Here is a 17,861-nt window from a genome sequence, read left to right as displayed (position 1 = left end):
ACTCTTTATCTGTGCCTAGATCAAAACGTGGATTCCATGAACAAAGCTTCTTTCTTAGAACTGCACGCCTGTGGAACTCTGTTCCATCTGCCTGCTTCCCACCTGACTACAACTTGGATGTGTTCAAGTCCAACGTTAACAAATTCCTAATGAACCTCCCCCTTAAGTAAACACTTCATCAAATCTCCACGCTAACGTAATGTACTTGCAATAACCCTTATCTTCCAGGCCTTGATAAGTGGTGACCACTGTGTAAAAAAAAAAGGGGGGATGACCTTTGAAAATATCGGTGAAAAAAGCAACCCCTCCCTGTAGAAAAGTGCCCGGTTGAGGATGAAGGAATTGATATTTTTAGCCAATTTTTCGATTTTTGTGTCCGAAGGGTCGGGCTTCAAAACGATACTGATCTTGTGAAAATTTGTTGCCTCTGTCAAAAGTTTTAGGCATACATACATACATACATTTAAATAGACAGGCGAGATTTATATTATAGATTGCACTTATTTTATAATAGATTAATTAGTTTAGGAGTAAATCTCTATACATACAAATATACAAATATTAGAATACCCGTCCCATCACAGGTAAAAATTCCCTGAACAGAAAAGTTTTGCATCCCTTTTGTGCTGTGTTATAAAAATTAAATTCAAGATCTAATGAATACTAAACCTTAGATTTAGAATCCTTATTCCAATTTTGGTTCTTGTTCAAAATTCACCCTATATTAAAAAGATAATGAAAAATCTATATGATGTACATACCTATGACGAAGCACAAATATCATGTTCCAAAAATCACATAAATTGATCAAGTAGTTTTAATAGAAGAGTGGCTATCTTGTCCACAATTTTGTAAAACAATCTAAAACAAACAAAAGAGGATAACTCCACAATAATTCAAACTTGCCAGATTTATGTTGTAATGCCTACGAATTCCCATTAATCGTTTAAAAAATGATTTTCTTTATAAAATCTAAAACTGATTAGTCAATTTACATAATTTTTGGAATATGATATTTTGTTTCATCAAGGGTATGTACATCATACAAGATTTTTCTTTATTTTTGTTTTTTGGACAAAAATTTCAATTTTTTATTAAAATCCAAATGCTAAAAAATGTTGAAAATTTAAGGTCTAAGATTGAGTGGACCTGGGAGTAATGATACTTAAGGAGTAACTTTACGCTCCCCAGAATTCCTGAATTGGGCTCTTAAAATCACACACTAGAGTTTATATGAATGTGCAAAAGCTAAACCATTGCGTGGTGATCAACAAAAGATGCCAATCATCCAGGTTTGATCGTGTATCATCTTTATACTGACTGTTATTTTTCTAGCTATAGTTTAATAGGCTGTACCACAATGTTGCATCCCTTTTTTACAAGTATTTTAATGGAATGTTCTCTTATAAACTCGTAGCACTTGTTCCCTCTGACTAACCCGACCAGCAGCAAAATCACACCCCTTCACCGTAGAGGTCACTCGATGCCAGAAAGCCTTTTACTCTGATAGTTTCTTTCCACAAACTGCTAGACTTTCGAATTCACGCCTCGTTTTCTGCTTCCCTGACTGCACTGACATGTATCTCGCTGCTCAACTCCCTACATAGTTTCCCTGTAAATTTGGTCCCAAATAGACTTGGTTGCATTGTGCCTTATTTGGAGTGAAAATAACAGTAAAAAGATGATCATGTAAGAAAAAACCAAAAATGTCTCATGTGACAGTATTAAATCGACTTCGCAATCTAGTGGGATATTATCTCTTCCTTTATCTGTAGTTCCTTTCTCCTGGGAGAAACATTAATAGCCTTTCTCTACTTTGTACATCTGTTTCTTGCGGACTGTTATCCTTATCTTTATAGTTGTTGTTTCATCCTCCATCCTCCGGCCTTCTTCAGGTGGTTAACTGCAATGGGATAAGAATGCTGAGTCTCTGTAGATATGGTACCAAATAGCAGCCCCTTACGTCCAAGCGGCATTGTTCTTCGTTTGGTGTGAATAAGAGTAAAAACAAAAATGACTATAAAAAGAAAAAGGGTCACAACGTGTAATCTCAAACTAAAAACTGATGGAACTCCTTTTCACTAACACCACAATTCACACCAACAAACCTCAGCCCCAATGGTTTTTTCTCGACTGCCAAACACTGAACTGTTCTCCCAAATGTAACATTGTCGTTATAAACATTTTTTTTCTTTTTAACGAAAATATTTATTGCTGTTACTCTCTCGTTTTGAAACAACTTAAAAAGTTTCTGCTGCCACATGTCCATCTAGTCTGTTGCGTTTCTCCTTCCTCCAATCGAATGACAGCCACAGCCAGCCTATTCTTGTCCTCGACTTTACATGTCCATTTTTCTTCAACATTGACTTTCTTTTTCCCTTGAGTACGTGGCGTCCTTTTTCATTTTTCATTTTTCTATTCACGCACACTTCCTAATTTGCATATGCACGTTTTTCGGCTGCTGCTGCTAATTTTGCAAGCCAGCCATTCTTCGCTGCTACTGTTATTTTTCCACACACTCATGTGCACTGTGTTACACCAATTTCTTAAAGCAGTTATCCGTGTCATATGCGAAATAATGCATATTAAAAAAAATCGAACTAAAAACGCACTTTTTGTAAGTAGTTTTTTCTATTACTTAATAGCAATCCAGACTTCAGGCAGAATTAGCTGTGGAATATTATAGTTCGGTTTCCAGATAATGTTAGTTCATCAGAAGAGAGTATGCACTGTTTCAGGGCCAACATCTTGGCAGCTTTTTATGCATACCGACCCCCTCACCGGTGTGAGGCTAACATTATCTGATATGCTAATAAATGAACGGTTCAAATCAATGAAGATCTCCATTACTAACGATTACTACAATATTGCCCCATTGATTACTGTACACGCAATAACCCTTATCCCCGAGTGGCCTCCGAGCCTTGATAAATGGTGACTTCCATGTAAAAACAAAAAAAAAAAAAATGCAAATAAATGAACGGTTCAAATCTATAAAAAATGGATGTTTCATAATGTGTCTATTTTGGTAAACAGCAGCTTATGTGTTGAAATTTAAAGTTCAAATATGATCCAAAAATTAAAATCTAACTCCATAAATAAAGTCAAAGCTGACGTATATTCCATTATACATTGGCGAGACTCAGCGAAACTCAACAAAGTTCCCTCAGCTGTATTTTGGAATTCCCTTCCAGGTCCCTGCTCCCCTGACTGTACTGACATGTAGAAGTTCAAGTGTAATGTAGACATCTTGCTGCTCAACTCCCTACATAGTATCCCTGCAAATTATGTCAAAGATAGTAATCCCCTGCATCAAAGTGGTACTGTACCTTGTTTAAGGTGAAAATGCAAAAAAAAAATTTTAATTTTCTTCTGAGTTGTTATTTAAACTTGACTTTAAGACTCACATTGGAATGGAAAAAATGGAAATGCAGGTTTAACTTGCTTCCTCCAAAGGAGGAAGTCTCATGGGAGTATAATATTCACAATCAGTCCCCAGTCGCATGTATATCCCCGTTAGAGGGAGATGATGAAGTTAGGTTTTTGCAATTCTTGCAGGGAGGTGTCGACGTCCTCCTACATACAGCGCCTTGGATTCCCAAATTGGTCACCCATCTGGTATTGACCAGGCTCAATGTTTCTTAACTTTGGTGATCTAATGAGAACCTGTGTGTTAACGTGATTATACCGTATTGACTCACATTATATATCTATCGTATTATTCTCATATCATTTCTCTCCATGTAACACGTATCCTCAACCCATACTGGCTAGGTTTCATTTCCATGTCATCACACTGCATGCACATAACAGAATAAAGGAATAACAGAATAAAATGTGTACACATGACATGCATTATAGATTTTTAAAAGCCACTCAAGGATATGGGTTAATGTTATAGATTGTCAATTCATTTTAGTTTTTTTTTCTTGTTTTTTTTTTTGTTTTTTGCTTTTTTTGTGTTTTTTGTTTTTCTTGCTTTTCTTTGTTTTTTCTTGTTATTTGTGTTGTTTGTTTTTTCTTTGTTTTTATGTGTTTTTTGTTTTCTTGATTTTTTTTTGTGTGTGTGTGTTTTTTATTTTGCTTTTTTTCTTGTTTTTGATAATCAAACGTCTATTTCAGGTGATCAATACTGATGTCCTGAAAGATGCTTACATCCTCATCCTCCATAGCGTAAGTGTCTCCTCATCCTTATTCTCTCTCCGAAAAATATTTTACTATAAATTATTTCCCCCTGTCAACTTATTTCTTTGCATAATTGTTACGTCTGATGATACGTGTTATCGGCTTAATGACACTTAAATATGATCAACGGACAAAATATAACTTTTCACACATTTTTATTTGACAACTTACAGAATAAATGGTAATGTAGCAGCTGCCGGATACATGATGATTTAAAATCTGTGTCATGAGACGCATATTTGGGCGCTTCTACATTATCCAAGCAAAATAAATATTGAATTTCAAGTGAAGCAAATGCTACCTATGTAATTGTCAGATCCCGAATAGTAACATATCTAAAAATTATGAAAAACGATGCGATAGAAAAATAATTATTAATCAAAAACTGTTTTCGGTAAAGTTTATATAGGGAATAAATTTTGTCATAGTGATTAAGTATTTTAGTAGCCATTGATGAGCCCATGATTCTGGAGAAGTTGTTAAGGAGGAGGGGGGGTAACTAGAGACGAATTTCAAATTCAATCAAATATGGCGACTGGTTTCTGTCACATCATGCAAGTCATAAAATCTGATTTTCTTAAATAAAAAAAAGAAAACTACTTGATCAGAGTATGTGATTTTTGGAATATGCCATCTTCATTCCATGACAGGTACATACATCATAAAGACTTTTCTGTGTTTTCATTCGTTAAAATTTTCATTATAAGCACAAGTATGAATATGTACCAAATAATCTTTCAAAATCGATGAGTCATATCTAAAAAAGAAAATGTCCGCCATTGTTTGAAATATGAATTTCATAAAACTGCTGCTGCTGATACTGAACTCTGCCTTCAAATTCAAATTTTGTTAAATCATGAATTCAAAACAACAAATTGCCCCCATTTTGATTTCTTCATGAAGAAACAGATCTGTTTATGTTTGTTAATTTTAATCATTTTTGTTTACAATTTGAGTTGAAAGTTCATACATTTCTTTCTTTTTTTTTTTTTAAACAATAACTGAAAAATAAAAATAGTTTTCCAAATATTATTTTATTCGGTATTTCTGCATTTATGAACCTGCGATTTCCACAAAGTTACTCGGGTGTGCCCGGCAGATGATGAGAATAACCGGAAACATCCAGGCACGCCTTATTACAAAGAACACAAATTGTTACAGCCCCCCTCCCCATGTTAAGAATGGCGACAACCACCGAAATTCATTCAGTAATATATTGGAAAAAATGTTTTAATATCCAGAAAACTACTTGTTAACCGTTTCCGGTTCTTCCAATCATCTGCCGGGGACACTTGAGTAACTTTGTGGAAATTATGAGTTCATAAATGCAGCAGTAACCGACTATTCTATACTTTTACTTAAAAATTTAATAACAAAAGATACCATAAAACTTGAATTTAGCTTCGAAAATCCTATGTAAAAAAAAAAAATAGTGCAGTCCATAAACTGCAAAAGTACTTTATGCTTTTTTCAATTTTTTTTTTTTTAATTTTTTTTTTTGCTACCCCGCCTACAACACACCTCCAAACACCCGGGTAACGACAGGTAACCCCTGTTAGTCTTTTAAAAAAGGGATGACAGGTGAATTTATATATATACTAGCGAGGGGTACCCGGCGTTGCCCAGGTGTTTGTAGGTGTGTGTGAAAAAAACCCGAGATGTGAAAAAAAACAGGTGCCCGTGAAAAAAAAACGAAGCGTTGATGGGCAGTTGGAAAATAGTAAAGTGTGAAAAAAAAAAAAAAACAGGTGCGCATTTTTGATTGACGTGACGGCGATAGGTATTCAGCAGTTAGCATTTTGTGCGGGACAGTTTTGAATGAGGTGAATAAATCGGTTTGTTTGTTTTTAAAAACCCGCTCTCTGTTTATTAGGGGGAGTGTCTCGTCTCGAAATGAAAGCTACCGTCTGATATGACGAAGTCGACATTGAACAAACGTTACTTAGCTCTCTAGAGACCACTGGCTGTCGGCCATTGATTATAGTCGAGTTTCGCTTTTTGTTTATACCGAAAACCGAATGTAACGCGTGCCGATGCGGGAAATGCCGGGGACATCCGAGTAACTTTGTATGTGGAAATTACAAGTTCATAAATGCAGCAGTAACCAACTATTCTATACTTTTACGTAAAAATTTAATAACAAAAGATACCATAAAACTTGAATTTAGCTTCGAAAATTCTATGTAAAAAAAAAAAAAAAAAAAGAAATAGTGCAGTCCATAAACTGCAAAAGTACTTTATGCTTTTTTCAATTTTTTTCGTTTTTTTTTTTTTTTTTTTTTTTGTTTATTTGTGATTATGGTATTTCAGCATTTATAAACCCATGACTTCCACGAAGTTAGTCGGGTGTGCCCAGCAGATGATGGGCCGGAAACAGCCAGGTGAGCCTTATTGCAAAAAAAAAAAAACCACAAATTGTTACAACCCCCCCATCCCCATATTAAGAACGGCGACGACCACTGAAATTTATTAAGTAATACATTGGAAAATAATGTCTTAATATTCAGAAAACACATTTCCGGTTCTTCCCATCATCTACCGGGCACACCTGAGTAACTTTGTGGAAATCATGGGTTCATAGATGCAGAAATAGCAGTTTATCTTTTATTTATTTATTTTTTTAATGTATTAATTTCGATTCGAATAGCCATCTCCCCGGCCCACGGCCAGTGGTCTCCAGAAAGCAGTGTAAATGTTTGGTCAGTGTCGGCTTTTCACCGTCATATCAGACAGTTGCTTTCATTTCGGGACACTCCCCTAATAAACGGGGGAGCTGCTTTTCCTTCTCCAAAGTTCGATAAAAACTGTCCCACACAAAATCTTAACTGCTGAACAGCCATTGCTTACGTCATGTTTCAAGGTCAAACATCACGTGACTTAACTTCCTCGCACCTGTCAATTTCACTTTATAAACGTTAACTTAACACGCTTATTAATTCCTCTCCCCTCGTGGCCGAGATGGTTAGGTGTCTGGCTTTTTTTCCCTTTCATTTCCACCTTCGCATCAAGGCTTCAGGGTTCAAGCCTACCTTCCTATTAAAACTTTTTTTTCTTTTACACCTGCAAGCACCCGGCCATGTTTTGAGCTCCCCCACCCCTACAACACACCTCCAAACACCCCTGCTAGTCTTTTAAAAAAAAGGGATGACAGGTGAATTAAGTAATGGGACGATTCTAAAATTTTTTCCCGATTCCTATACAATTACTGATTCCGATACAATTACCGATTCCGATTCTTTATAAATCTCTAAATATTTTATTATAATGTGGTTATTTTGTCCTGATTACCATAAAAAAATCACGTCTTAAATGTGCATATATTTTCTCAAACGTAAAAACACACTTTTGAGAGAGTGATCTATAGATTTTAATTTTACTGGAGGTTTAAATCAATAAATATTCATTATTTTATTATTATTAACAGCAGTGGAAGATTTCTCTTTAAACAAAATTGTTTTTGGCATTGGAAAATAAGCACAAATTTTTCCGATACCATATTGGAATTCGTATTGGAAAAATTTGTACTTATTTTCCAATATATATATATATATATATATATATATATATATATATATATGAACAAATGATTAATAAAACATGTTGAAAAAGAGTTAAAAACATATTTAATTTTAAAAAGGAAGCACAAGATAAGTGGATAGTCCTTAATCCGCGGAGTTTCGAAGAAATACTCTCCTTCTCATCAGAGGGCAGGAATTAGCAAAATGCGGGATCGGATTTTGCATGTAAAAGTATTTAATGAAACCACAAGTAAGTCACAGATCTTACTTAGATAAAAAAAAAAAAAGGGTGAGGTAAGGGGAATAGGAGGTAAAAGAAAAAATGATAAAAAGATTTCACATGAATAGATAGTCCGGTGAAGGGTAAAAAATCCAAGAATGGTAAAATCCAAACACGGTCGAATTAAAAACTTCCAATCCAACAGGTGTTGCGAGTTTGTCTCTGATGTATCGTTATTTTCATGGAAAGTGTTCAACTGAGCTCCATTCTATGGTCCCCCCTCGCCAAACTTTCACAAACACTCGTCTAGCTGTAAACACTATCAATAATTACCCCCACTCTTTATCTGTGCCTAAACCTAAACGTAGATTTCATGAACAAAGCTTCTTTCTTAGAACTGCACGCCTGTGGAATTGTCTTCTGTTTTCCTGCTTTCCGGCTGACTACAATATGGTTGTGTTCAAGTCTAACATAAATAAGTTCTTGATGAGCCGTTCCATATAAGTTATCAAATTTACCAAATTTTCATTACTAATGATTACTATATTGTCCAATTTCTACTACTTTAACCCTTATCTTTGAGTGGCCTCTTGGCCTTGATAAATGGTGATGCCTATGTAAAAAAAAAAAGAAAAAAAAGGTAAGTTCCAAATGGTCCAAAATGATCCAAAAGGCAGAATTCCTTGGAAAAAATCACAAATGGAATGAGTTCCAAATCATTAAAAGAAAAGTTAAAATGTGCACAGAAAAAGCACTGGAGAGAATATTTAAAACACGCCTGCCAAGGCCGGAGGAATCAAGTGTTGGGATGATTAATCAAAATCAGGAATCAGAAAAATTAAAACTTATATATATGTATATGAGAGTAGCTTAGAGGTTAAGGAATAAGGGTGGAGAGATGTATGTTTTGGGTTCAATTCTAGCTGATGGCATCCAAGTCATATATTTTTTTAGTTTTGATCTCACTACTATATATTAGGATCAATATAATAACTGATGGATAATTGTCTCTATATTAATGAGTACGTAATTTGCATGAATTAAAATATCATATTTAAGTGCATCTTATGACTGGGCAAAAATAAAGGGACATTAAGCTCTAAAATTGGTGGCGCATGTAAAAACTTATTAAAAATGGCTCTCCTCCCTCCCTCCCTCCCTCCCTCCCTCCCTCCCTCCAGGCTATAAAAAAAAAAACAAGAGCATCCGTTGTCTTGTTTATTGCGATCATATAAATTTTTTTTTCTCCTGTGATTTCTCTTTATTTCAGGGTCGGACATACACATACAGTTCCTGTCGGCATGCTTTCCTCCCATTACCGGTCAAGTTTCATGAACCTTGCTTTGAATCCCTCGTGTGTTTGGTGGATCTCATTCTTGACACCGTAACTCGAAAAGTGATTTTATTTTATTAACTTTATGAATTTTTTATTTTATTTTTTATTTTTTTATTGCATTTTCACCCCAAACAAGGCACATTGCCATTTTGGTATAGGGGGCTACTATCAGGGACATAAGCATCAGGGGTACTGTGTCGGAAGTTGGGCAGCAAGATGTCGGTTCACGTTACACTTGAACTTCTGCATGTTAGTACAGTCGGGGAAGCAGGGACCAGGAAGAGAATTCTAAAGTCTAGCTGTTCTGGGGAAGAAACTACTGGAGTAGAAAGCTTTCTTGTATTTAGGGATCTCTATTGTGAAGGGGTGGGATTTAGCTGCTTGTGTTTGTCGGGGGTATTTACGTCATGGTGGCATAAGTGCTTGCAGTTCGTCAGAGCTTTCATCGTTAAAGTACTTGTTGAACTGGCAGAGGGATGCAACATTTCGTCAATGTGACAGAGGCTGAAGTTTAGCTGACAGTTCAGGACCTATTAGATTGGTGACTCTCTTTTGAACCTTGTCTAGGAGCGAGAGACTAGTGGCAGATGCACCGGCCCAAATTTTGCACAATGTCGTCTCAATTGCTATGACCGCATCACCTGTTGCTAATCATCCGAAATGCTTCAAGTATGTCCCAAAGCCACATGGCCGGCCATTTTAGGCATGGAAGGGAAAATGTGTGTTGGTTTAGAGAACACTGCCAGGCACATAAATTACCTTTGTGTGAAATTTCATAAAAATCAGCCCAGTTGTTTTCGAGTCCATAAGGAACAAACTCACAAAGTTCCTTTTATATAATAGTAATGATCCTAAAAAAAAAAAATGGATGAATAAACTCAAATTTATGTAAATGAAAAGATAAAAAAGTAAAAGCACTCCTCTCTATTGATGATAATATTTTGTACGTAATCTCTCCCTGTCTTTTTTGTTTCAGATTGCTCCTCATGCTCCCCCGGGCGTATGGGTAACCAGTACAGACATGATGCTATCTGTCCCAGAAAATGCAGGTAACAAAACTTCATTTACTTCATTTACTGACTGTCCCTACCCGGCACTGCCCGGTAGCTTTTTATTTTCATGCTGTTACTAGATCAGGCTGTCTGAAGATACTGGCCTCCTGACCTAAAATGCACCAAACATTGATGCTATTATTTTTTTCCTTTCCTTAGCAAAACTCAATCGTGTTCTGCAAAGTCAAAAACAAAAATTTTCTTCTTCAACCAAACCAAACCAAACCAAACACCATGAATAAATATTTGAAGATATAAAGAACTTGGCGCATAAAAATTTTTCTCCAAAAATTACTGCATTCAGTATTAATCCTTTATGATCTGAATTATGATGTATTTTATTTTTGACAAATATTTTTACTTACTGAAACTGTTGTAACCCTTTATGACCTGAATTATGATGTATTTTATTTTTGACAAATATTTTTACTTACTGAAACTGTTGTAACCCTTTATGACCTGAATTATGATGTATTTTATTTTTGACACATATTTTTACTTACTGAAACTGTTGTAACCCTTTATGACCTGAATTATGATGTATTTTATTTTTGACAAATATTTTTACTTACTGAAACTTGTAACCCTTTATGATCTGAATTATGATGTATTTTATTTTTGACAAATATTTTTACTTACTGAAACTGTTGTAACCCTTTATGATCTGAATTATGATGTATTTTATTTTTGACAAATATTTTTACTTACTGAAACTGTTGTAACCCTTTATGATCTGAATTATGATGTATTTTATTTTTGACAAATATTTTTACTTACTGAAACTGTTGTAACCCTTTATGATCTGAATTATGATGTATTTTATTTTTGACAAATATTTTTACTTACTGAAACTGTTGTAACCCTTTATGATCTGAATTATGATGTATTTTATTTTTGACAAATATTTTTACTTACTGAAACTGTTGTAACCCTTTATGACCTGAATTATGATGTAAATGATTAAAAAAAGTATTTATTGTTAATTTTAGTTAGTTTAAAGGTTAATGATGCTATGATTGTCTTCAAACTGTGAAAAAATTATGAAGTTTAATAGTGTAACTACCACTTAGAATTTTTGCATTTCATAAACTTACCTTTATTATTATCCATAGTGTTTGAAAAAAATGTGTTTATGACAACAAATGAAATCCTCCACTCTCTGAGACAGATGGCGACATACTCAATGTAATCAATGGACAGTTGCAATCTGGAGATATCTGGCATCTACCCAGATACTGAACTAATACGTACAAGGCGTGTTTAAATCAATTCCCACTTTATTTATGCTACTATGTTCATTTATTTACGACTAAATGAATTAGTTTAACCAGATCATAAAGGGTTAAATAACCAAAAAAGGATTGATATGCCATAAAACAAAACAACCAAATTCTTTCGTATGAGCTTATTTTCACTTGCAGAGTAATATATATGTTGTCATTTCGTTTAACCTTTTTCCGACACTTTTCGAACAATATTAAAGTTGACATAACATCATAGTCCTGTCTCACCATTAGTCATGGCTTGAGTTCGATAAAATCAAAAATCAGACTCAAAATCATTTTTATGAAGAGGCTGTCCTATCAGCAGATGCAAAGTACTGGGGCTGCTGTATTGCCATTTGGTGAATGGATTCTGGACCATGCAGTATTCTCTGGTGGGGCCTCTCGATGCCATACTAGTGGGTAATTGTTACGGCTTTACCTTAAAAAAAAAAAAATTCCCGTCTTTCCTCTCTTACTTTCCCTCTCTGTTCTGCTCTAACCAAGTATGCTGACCTGTTCCACAAACCCCAAAATCCTCAATATGAAATATCTCAAAAAAGAAAACACGAATAAACCTAGAACCCCATCCTCCTACGTAGACCCCTACTACAATGTCTCCTTCTCCAACATTAGGGGTCTACGTTCTAACCTTCCAAAGGTTGAAACCCAATTACAGGAGACGAAACCTGACATATTCTTTCTAAGCGAAACTGGAATAGGGCCGACCACCTCCCTAGATGAGTCGCAGCAGAATTATCTCCCACATTTTCACTTCTCAGTCGCGCTCGTGCAGTTTCTAAGCAATCATTAATTTGTATGAATGGAACTGCATATCAGTGTGTAGAATTCTTCAAATTCTTCGATCGGACAATTCTAAGACAAAACATGTTTGCGAGCTGAACATGTGGGAGACTGAGCAACAGAAAGTCTCACAACTCAAATACTGTCTGGTGTTTGAGTGCTTCAAGGCCTTCCAGGTAGCTCTGAAATTTTCAACCTATAGCTGTATTGATTTTCTATCTGGAACAGCATCATAATGTGTAATGAACTTTGAAAGTTCTCTGTGTTGCAGTTTTTTTTTTTTTTACATGGAGTTCACCACTTATCAAGGCCCAATGGCCACTCAGGGATAAGGGTTATTGTGTGTACAGTAATCAAAGGGATAGTGTAGCAATAGTATTGGAGAATTGATAAGGTGTCATTACTTGGGGGGGGGCGGTTCATCAGGAATTTGTTTGTGTTGGACTTGAAGACATCCAGGTTGAAGTCGGGAGGGAAACAGGCAAGCGGAGCAGAGTTCCACAGGCGTGCAGTTCTAAGAAAGAAGCTTTGTTCATGGTATCTACGTTTTGATTTAGGCACAGATAGGGAGTGGGGAAAATTATTGACAGTGATTTCAGCTAGTCGGGTGTTTTTTGAGAAAGATTGGCGAGGGGGGACCAGAGAATGGAGCTCAGATCAGTTCAAACCATACTGTTGGATAAGGTTACGTGAAAAAAAATGGCAAATTATTAGCTAAATGAAAACATCATTGGCATTTGCATAAGTTCATTAGCAACATTATAGTTGAAAGTTTAAAATGTATTTCTGCCACACTATGTAGTACCTGCATCTCAACATATTTTTGTATTAATTGAATTCTTTGGAGTTTTTGAACTACTGTTCTGTTGGAGGGGGGGGGTATATATTCTCGTGTATATATATTCTTGTGTCTGTCTACATAATTGTGCCATGGCAAATTGTGTTTGTACATGTGTGTGTGTCACATATAAGATCTTAAGACTTTTACTTTTTCTTGTTCATGGTCGGTGCCCCCCTCACGACGATTCATACCTGTTTCCCAAAAACACTTGATTTTATTGTTTGGAGAAATCTTTATTTGGATTCCATCATGTACAGAGCCGCCTCACATCGCTGAATCAATTCGGATCTGTTTTTTTATTTTCTCATCTTTAATCAAGAACTTTTTTCTTTTTAAATTTTTTTTTATTACATTTTCACCCCAAACAAGGCACATTGCCACTTTGGTGTAGGGGGCTACTATCAAGAGCAACAACTACTGGGGTACTATGTAGGGAGTTGGGCAGCAAGATGTCGGTTCACGTTGCACTTGAACTTCTGCACGTCAGTACTGTTGGGGAAGCAGGGACCTGGAATGGAATTCCAAAGTCTAGCTGTTCTGGGGAAGAAACTACTGGAGTAGAAAGATCTTTTACATTTAGGGATCTCTACAGTGTGGGGTGGGATTTTGCAGCCTGTCGGGTTTGTCGAGGGTGTTCACGTCGTGGGGGCAGAAGTGTCTGCAGTTCGTTAGAGCATTCATCATTAAAATACTTGTAGAAAAGGCAGAGGTATGCAACGTTTCGTCGATGGGACAGAGACTGAAGCTTAGATGCCAGTTCAGGGCCTATCAGATTTGCGACTCTCTTTTGAACTTTGTCAAGGAGCAAGAGACTAGTAGCCGATGCACCAGCCCAAATATGACAGCAATACTCCATACATGGGCGAATGGTGGCCTTATAGAGGTACAGGATACTTTCGGGTGTTAGTAGTTTTCTAGCACGGTAGAGAGAGTCCACCTTCCTTGCAGCGGCCCTGGCAATGCCCTCGATGTAATTGTTCCAACTCATGTTCCCTGTGAACGTTAGGCCAAGGAGCTTGAAAGACATACTCTCAGATAAAGAGACGTTGCCCATTGCTATAGGTTGTAGAGAAGGTTTCTTGTAATTATTGAATGAAACTAGTTTAGTCTTGGCAGCATTGAACGTGACCATCCATTTTTGTCCCCATTCCACTACAGATTGGAGGTTATCCTCTAGTGTTTCTGCCATTTCTTTAGCTATGTGTTCATTTGTTTTCCTGTCGTGCCTGTTATAGAGTGTGGTGTCATCAGCATGTATACCCATCTCAGAGGAAATTTTGTCGGGGAGGTCATTTATGAATATCAGGAACAGTAGAGGTCCAAGGATAGACCCTTGGGGCACTCCCGTATTTATATCATATTGTTTAGATGTACGACCGTCGAGGACAACCTGGATTTTTCTCTTATCTAAGAAGGATTTAATTATGTTAAGTATTCTACCAGTGATACTGTATGATCTAATTTTCCTGAGGAGACCTTCATGCCATACCCTGTCAAAAGCCTTAGATATATCTAGAGCTACCGCTCTGCTCTCCCCCGCTTTGTCCAGTGAATGGTATATACGTTCAGAGATTACAGTGAGGATGTTTGCTGTGGAACGGGCTTGTCTAAATCCATATTGTTGGTCGGTCAGAAGTTTAGCATCTGTAAGGTGCCGGACTAGAGCATGGTTAATTAAGGTCTCAAATATTTTGACAAAAAGTGGGAGGAGGCTAATGGGGCGATAATTTGATGGGTCAGTTCTTTCGCCAGAATTCTTGAATACTGGCACCACAGAAGCAGTTTTCCAACAGCCCGGAAAGCAAGATTCATTAAGGCATTTGTTGTAGAGTTTGGAGAAAACTGGAGCTACTTCGGCTGAGCACTTTTTTAATAGCACAGACTCTGTGATTCCCCATTAATTGTAGACTCTAGATTGATGAACTCATAAACTGTCTGTCGAACTGAAGACTGTGGACTATCCAGAAAACGCATGTCACATCGGAGCAGCAATTCATAAGAGCACATTTCATTGAAGTATTTGTACCTCTCTGCAGCCTCTTTCTCACAGAAATTATCGAACTGAAAACTGTGGACTGTCTAGAAAACGCATGTGCATTCTTTTTTTTCATATTTGGGGATGGTGTGAGTGTGGGTGATCTCCACCGGATGCACCTGCAAACCAACGTGTCTATAACACGTCAGAGTGACGTCTTTGGGTTTGATGAATCTTAACGTTTTGACCTCCATTGCACTCAATGACATCCCACAGTAATCGTGCTATTCATGTCATCTATTTTGACCTCCAACGTTCATCTTGTTGCACTTAGGAATCTTTTTGTCAAACTTAGGAATCTTTTTGTAAAACGTAGGAATCTTTTTGTCAAACTTAGGAATCCACACAGTATTTTCAATGGAACCCTTTATTTAATGTTTGGGGGTAGCATGTTCTTGTTCTGTCAGCCATGACTGGGTAGAAGTCCTAATCAATTCGCAATTTTATTCTTAGTATCACTTGCACTGATGATTGAACTTTCAACCTTTTGAAGAGTGTCACTTACAACTGGATTTTACAAAGTACTTTATCCACTATGCCATGGAGTTCTTGTAGACAGTAGTCCAAATAATACACATTATCAATCCTCAAAAATTTAGAAACACATCTTGTTTTGGATTCAGAATCTAGTGGCATGTGAAATTTCACCAAAATTAATCAGAATATTATTTTTCAATATTTGCAATTAACCGCTTTAATTCTTGCAAATTCTTTCATTGTAGTCATGCGATGGCCAAACCCGGAAGCAGACGTTGGCGTTGTTACCGTTCCCAGCAGTCAAGCTTATTGTAAAGAACATGGCGTTTTCAAGATTGATCCACAGGTGATATACCTAACATGTAGAGTGTTACAGTGTTTCGATTAAGAGAAGAGTTTATCAGGAATGTATACAAAGTGTGGTGATGTATGTAAGTGTGAAACTTTGCCAACATGGATAAGCATTAAGGAATGGTATAAAAAGAAAGAATCACATGAGAATGGTATGAGAATGGTATGAGAAATGATATGATGTGACTTCAGAGAAAGATTGAATCTAGACAGTAGAGGAAAATGTGTACAGAACAGGAGACTTTGATGGTATGGTCATGTTGAATGAATGAGAGTTCTTGGATTAAGAGATATATAACAGTTAAGGTAGCAGGTTCACTTTATAGGGGAAAGACAATGAAAACATTCAGTGGAGGTGATGACAATGGACATGAGGGAAAAAGAGAGAAATAAGGTTTGGAAGTCAGTTTCTTAAAGCTGTCCAATGTATGCCAGCATATAAAATGGATATAAACCAAGTATGATTTTATATATATATATATATATATATATATATATATATATATATATATATATAATTATTTACTATAATAATTAAATAATCAAATACCTACAGACACTAGTGTTTCATCCTTTCGGGAATCTTCAGTGCAGGGTGTCACAATACGTATACATATATATATACAAAGAAACTGACTTCCAAACCAACCTATCTAAAGACCAAAAATACCTTCCAATAAATTGGAATCTACTTAAAATGTGGATTCAACAAACTTGAACTCTGACCACAATATACCACAAGGATTACCACGACACCTGGATAAATTCATATACTTTCATTGTATCTATTTTTATTTCCTCTATTTTCTATTAACAATATTGTTTCGAATTAGATCTAATATTAGCTAATGACTTTTCCTTTTTTTTTTTTTTACATAGGCATCCCCACTTATCAAGGCCAAGAGGCCACTCGAGGATAAGGGTTAAAGAGTGTACAGTAGTCAATTGGACAATATAGTAATTGTTAGTAATGGAAATTCGGCAAATTTATAAACTTATATGGAATGGCTCATCAAAAACTTGTTTACGTTAGACTTGAAGACACCATATTGTAATCAGCTGAAAAGCAGGAAAACGGAAGACAATTCCATAGGCGTGCAGTTCTAAGAAAACAGCTTTGTTCATGGAATCTATGTTTAGGTTTAGGCACAGATAAAGAGTGGGTGTAATTATTGATAGTGTTTTCTGCTAGACGGGTATTTCTTGTGAAAGTTTGGCGAGAGGGGACCATAGATTGGAGCTCAGTCGAGCACCTGCCATGAAAATACCGATAAAGCAGAGACAAACTCGCAACATCTCTTCTGTGAGAAAGAGGTTGCAGGGAAGAGAAAAGGACATCCCCTACGAGGTTACAAAGTCTATTTTGAACTCTATCAAGGCAGGATGTCCTTTCTAGCAGCTCCTGCCCAGATGTGGCAACAGTACTCCATCCTAAGACATACCTGGCTCTTATATAGATAGAGAATTGCATCAGCAGTGAGGTATCTACTGGATCGATAGAAGGGTCTCACCATTTTTCCAGCGGCCTTGGCAACAGATTTAATGTATGTGTTCCATTTCAGATCAGGAGTAAAGATCAAGCCCAGAAGCTTGTCAAAACATGAGGCCTCCCCAAGACGAGAGCCATTCATTTCAATTGATGCCAGATGGAGATCAGAACATTGATGATGTAAAGATAAAGATTTTCCTTTGAGGAGATGAACCTACTTCGAAAATCCATGGGTTAAGGAAAAAAAATCTGAACTGTATTCTTTATTCAAACAATAAATTTCTATTCTGA

General features: G+C 36.3%; 1 protein-coding gene across 3 annotated transcripts in view; it reads left to right on the top strand.

The window, feature by feature from the left end:
• The window catches only part of LOC145259761 (L-fucose kinase-like), a 153,427-nt gene that overhangs the window by 42,765 nt on the left and 92,801 nt on the right, over positions 1 to 17,861 (top strand). For all 3 annotated transcript variants that reach the window (XM_080117497.1, XM_080117496.1, XM_080117498.1), the window contains 4 exons: positions 4,123 to 4,173; positions 9,194 to 9,319; positions 10,236 to 10,308; positions 15,976 to 16,076. In XM_080117497.1, coding sequence (XP_079973623.1) covers positions 4,123 to 4,173; positions 9,194 to 9,319; positions 10,236 to 10,308; positions 15,976 to 16,076 — 351 coding nt within the window. The remainder of the gene's footprint in view (positions 1 to 4,122; positions 4,174 to 9,193; positions 9,320 to 10,235; positions 10,309 to 15,975; positions 16,077 to 17,861) is intronic.

This window comes from Euprymna scolopes, chromosome 35 (genome assembly GCF_053919585.1).
Source record: "Euprymna scolopes isolate OS-2025 chromosome 35, ASM5391958v1, whole genome shotgun sequence".
NCBI classification, from domain to species: Eukaryota; Metazoa; Mollusca; class Cephalopoda; order Sepiida; family Sepiolidae; genus Euprymna; species Euprymna scolopes.
Note: the sequence above shows the minus strand (reverse complement) of the source record. Positions and strands in the feature narration are given on the sequence as shown.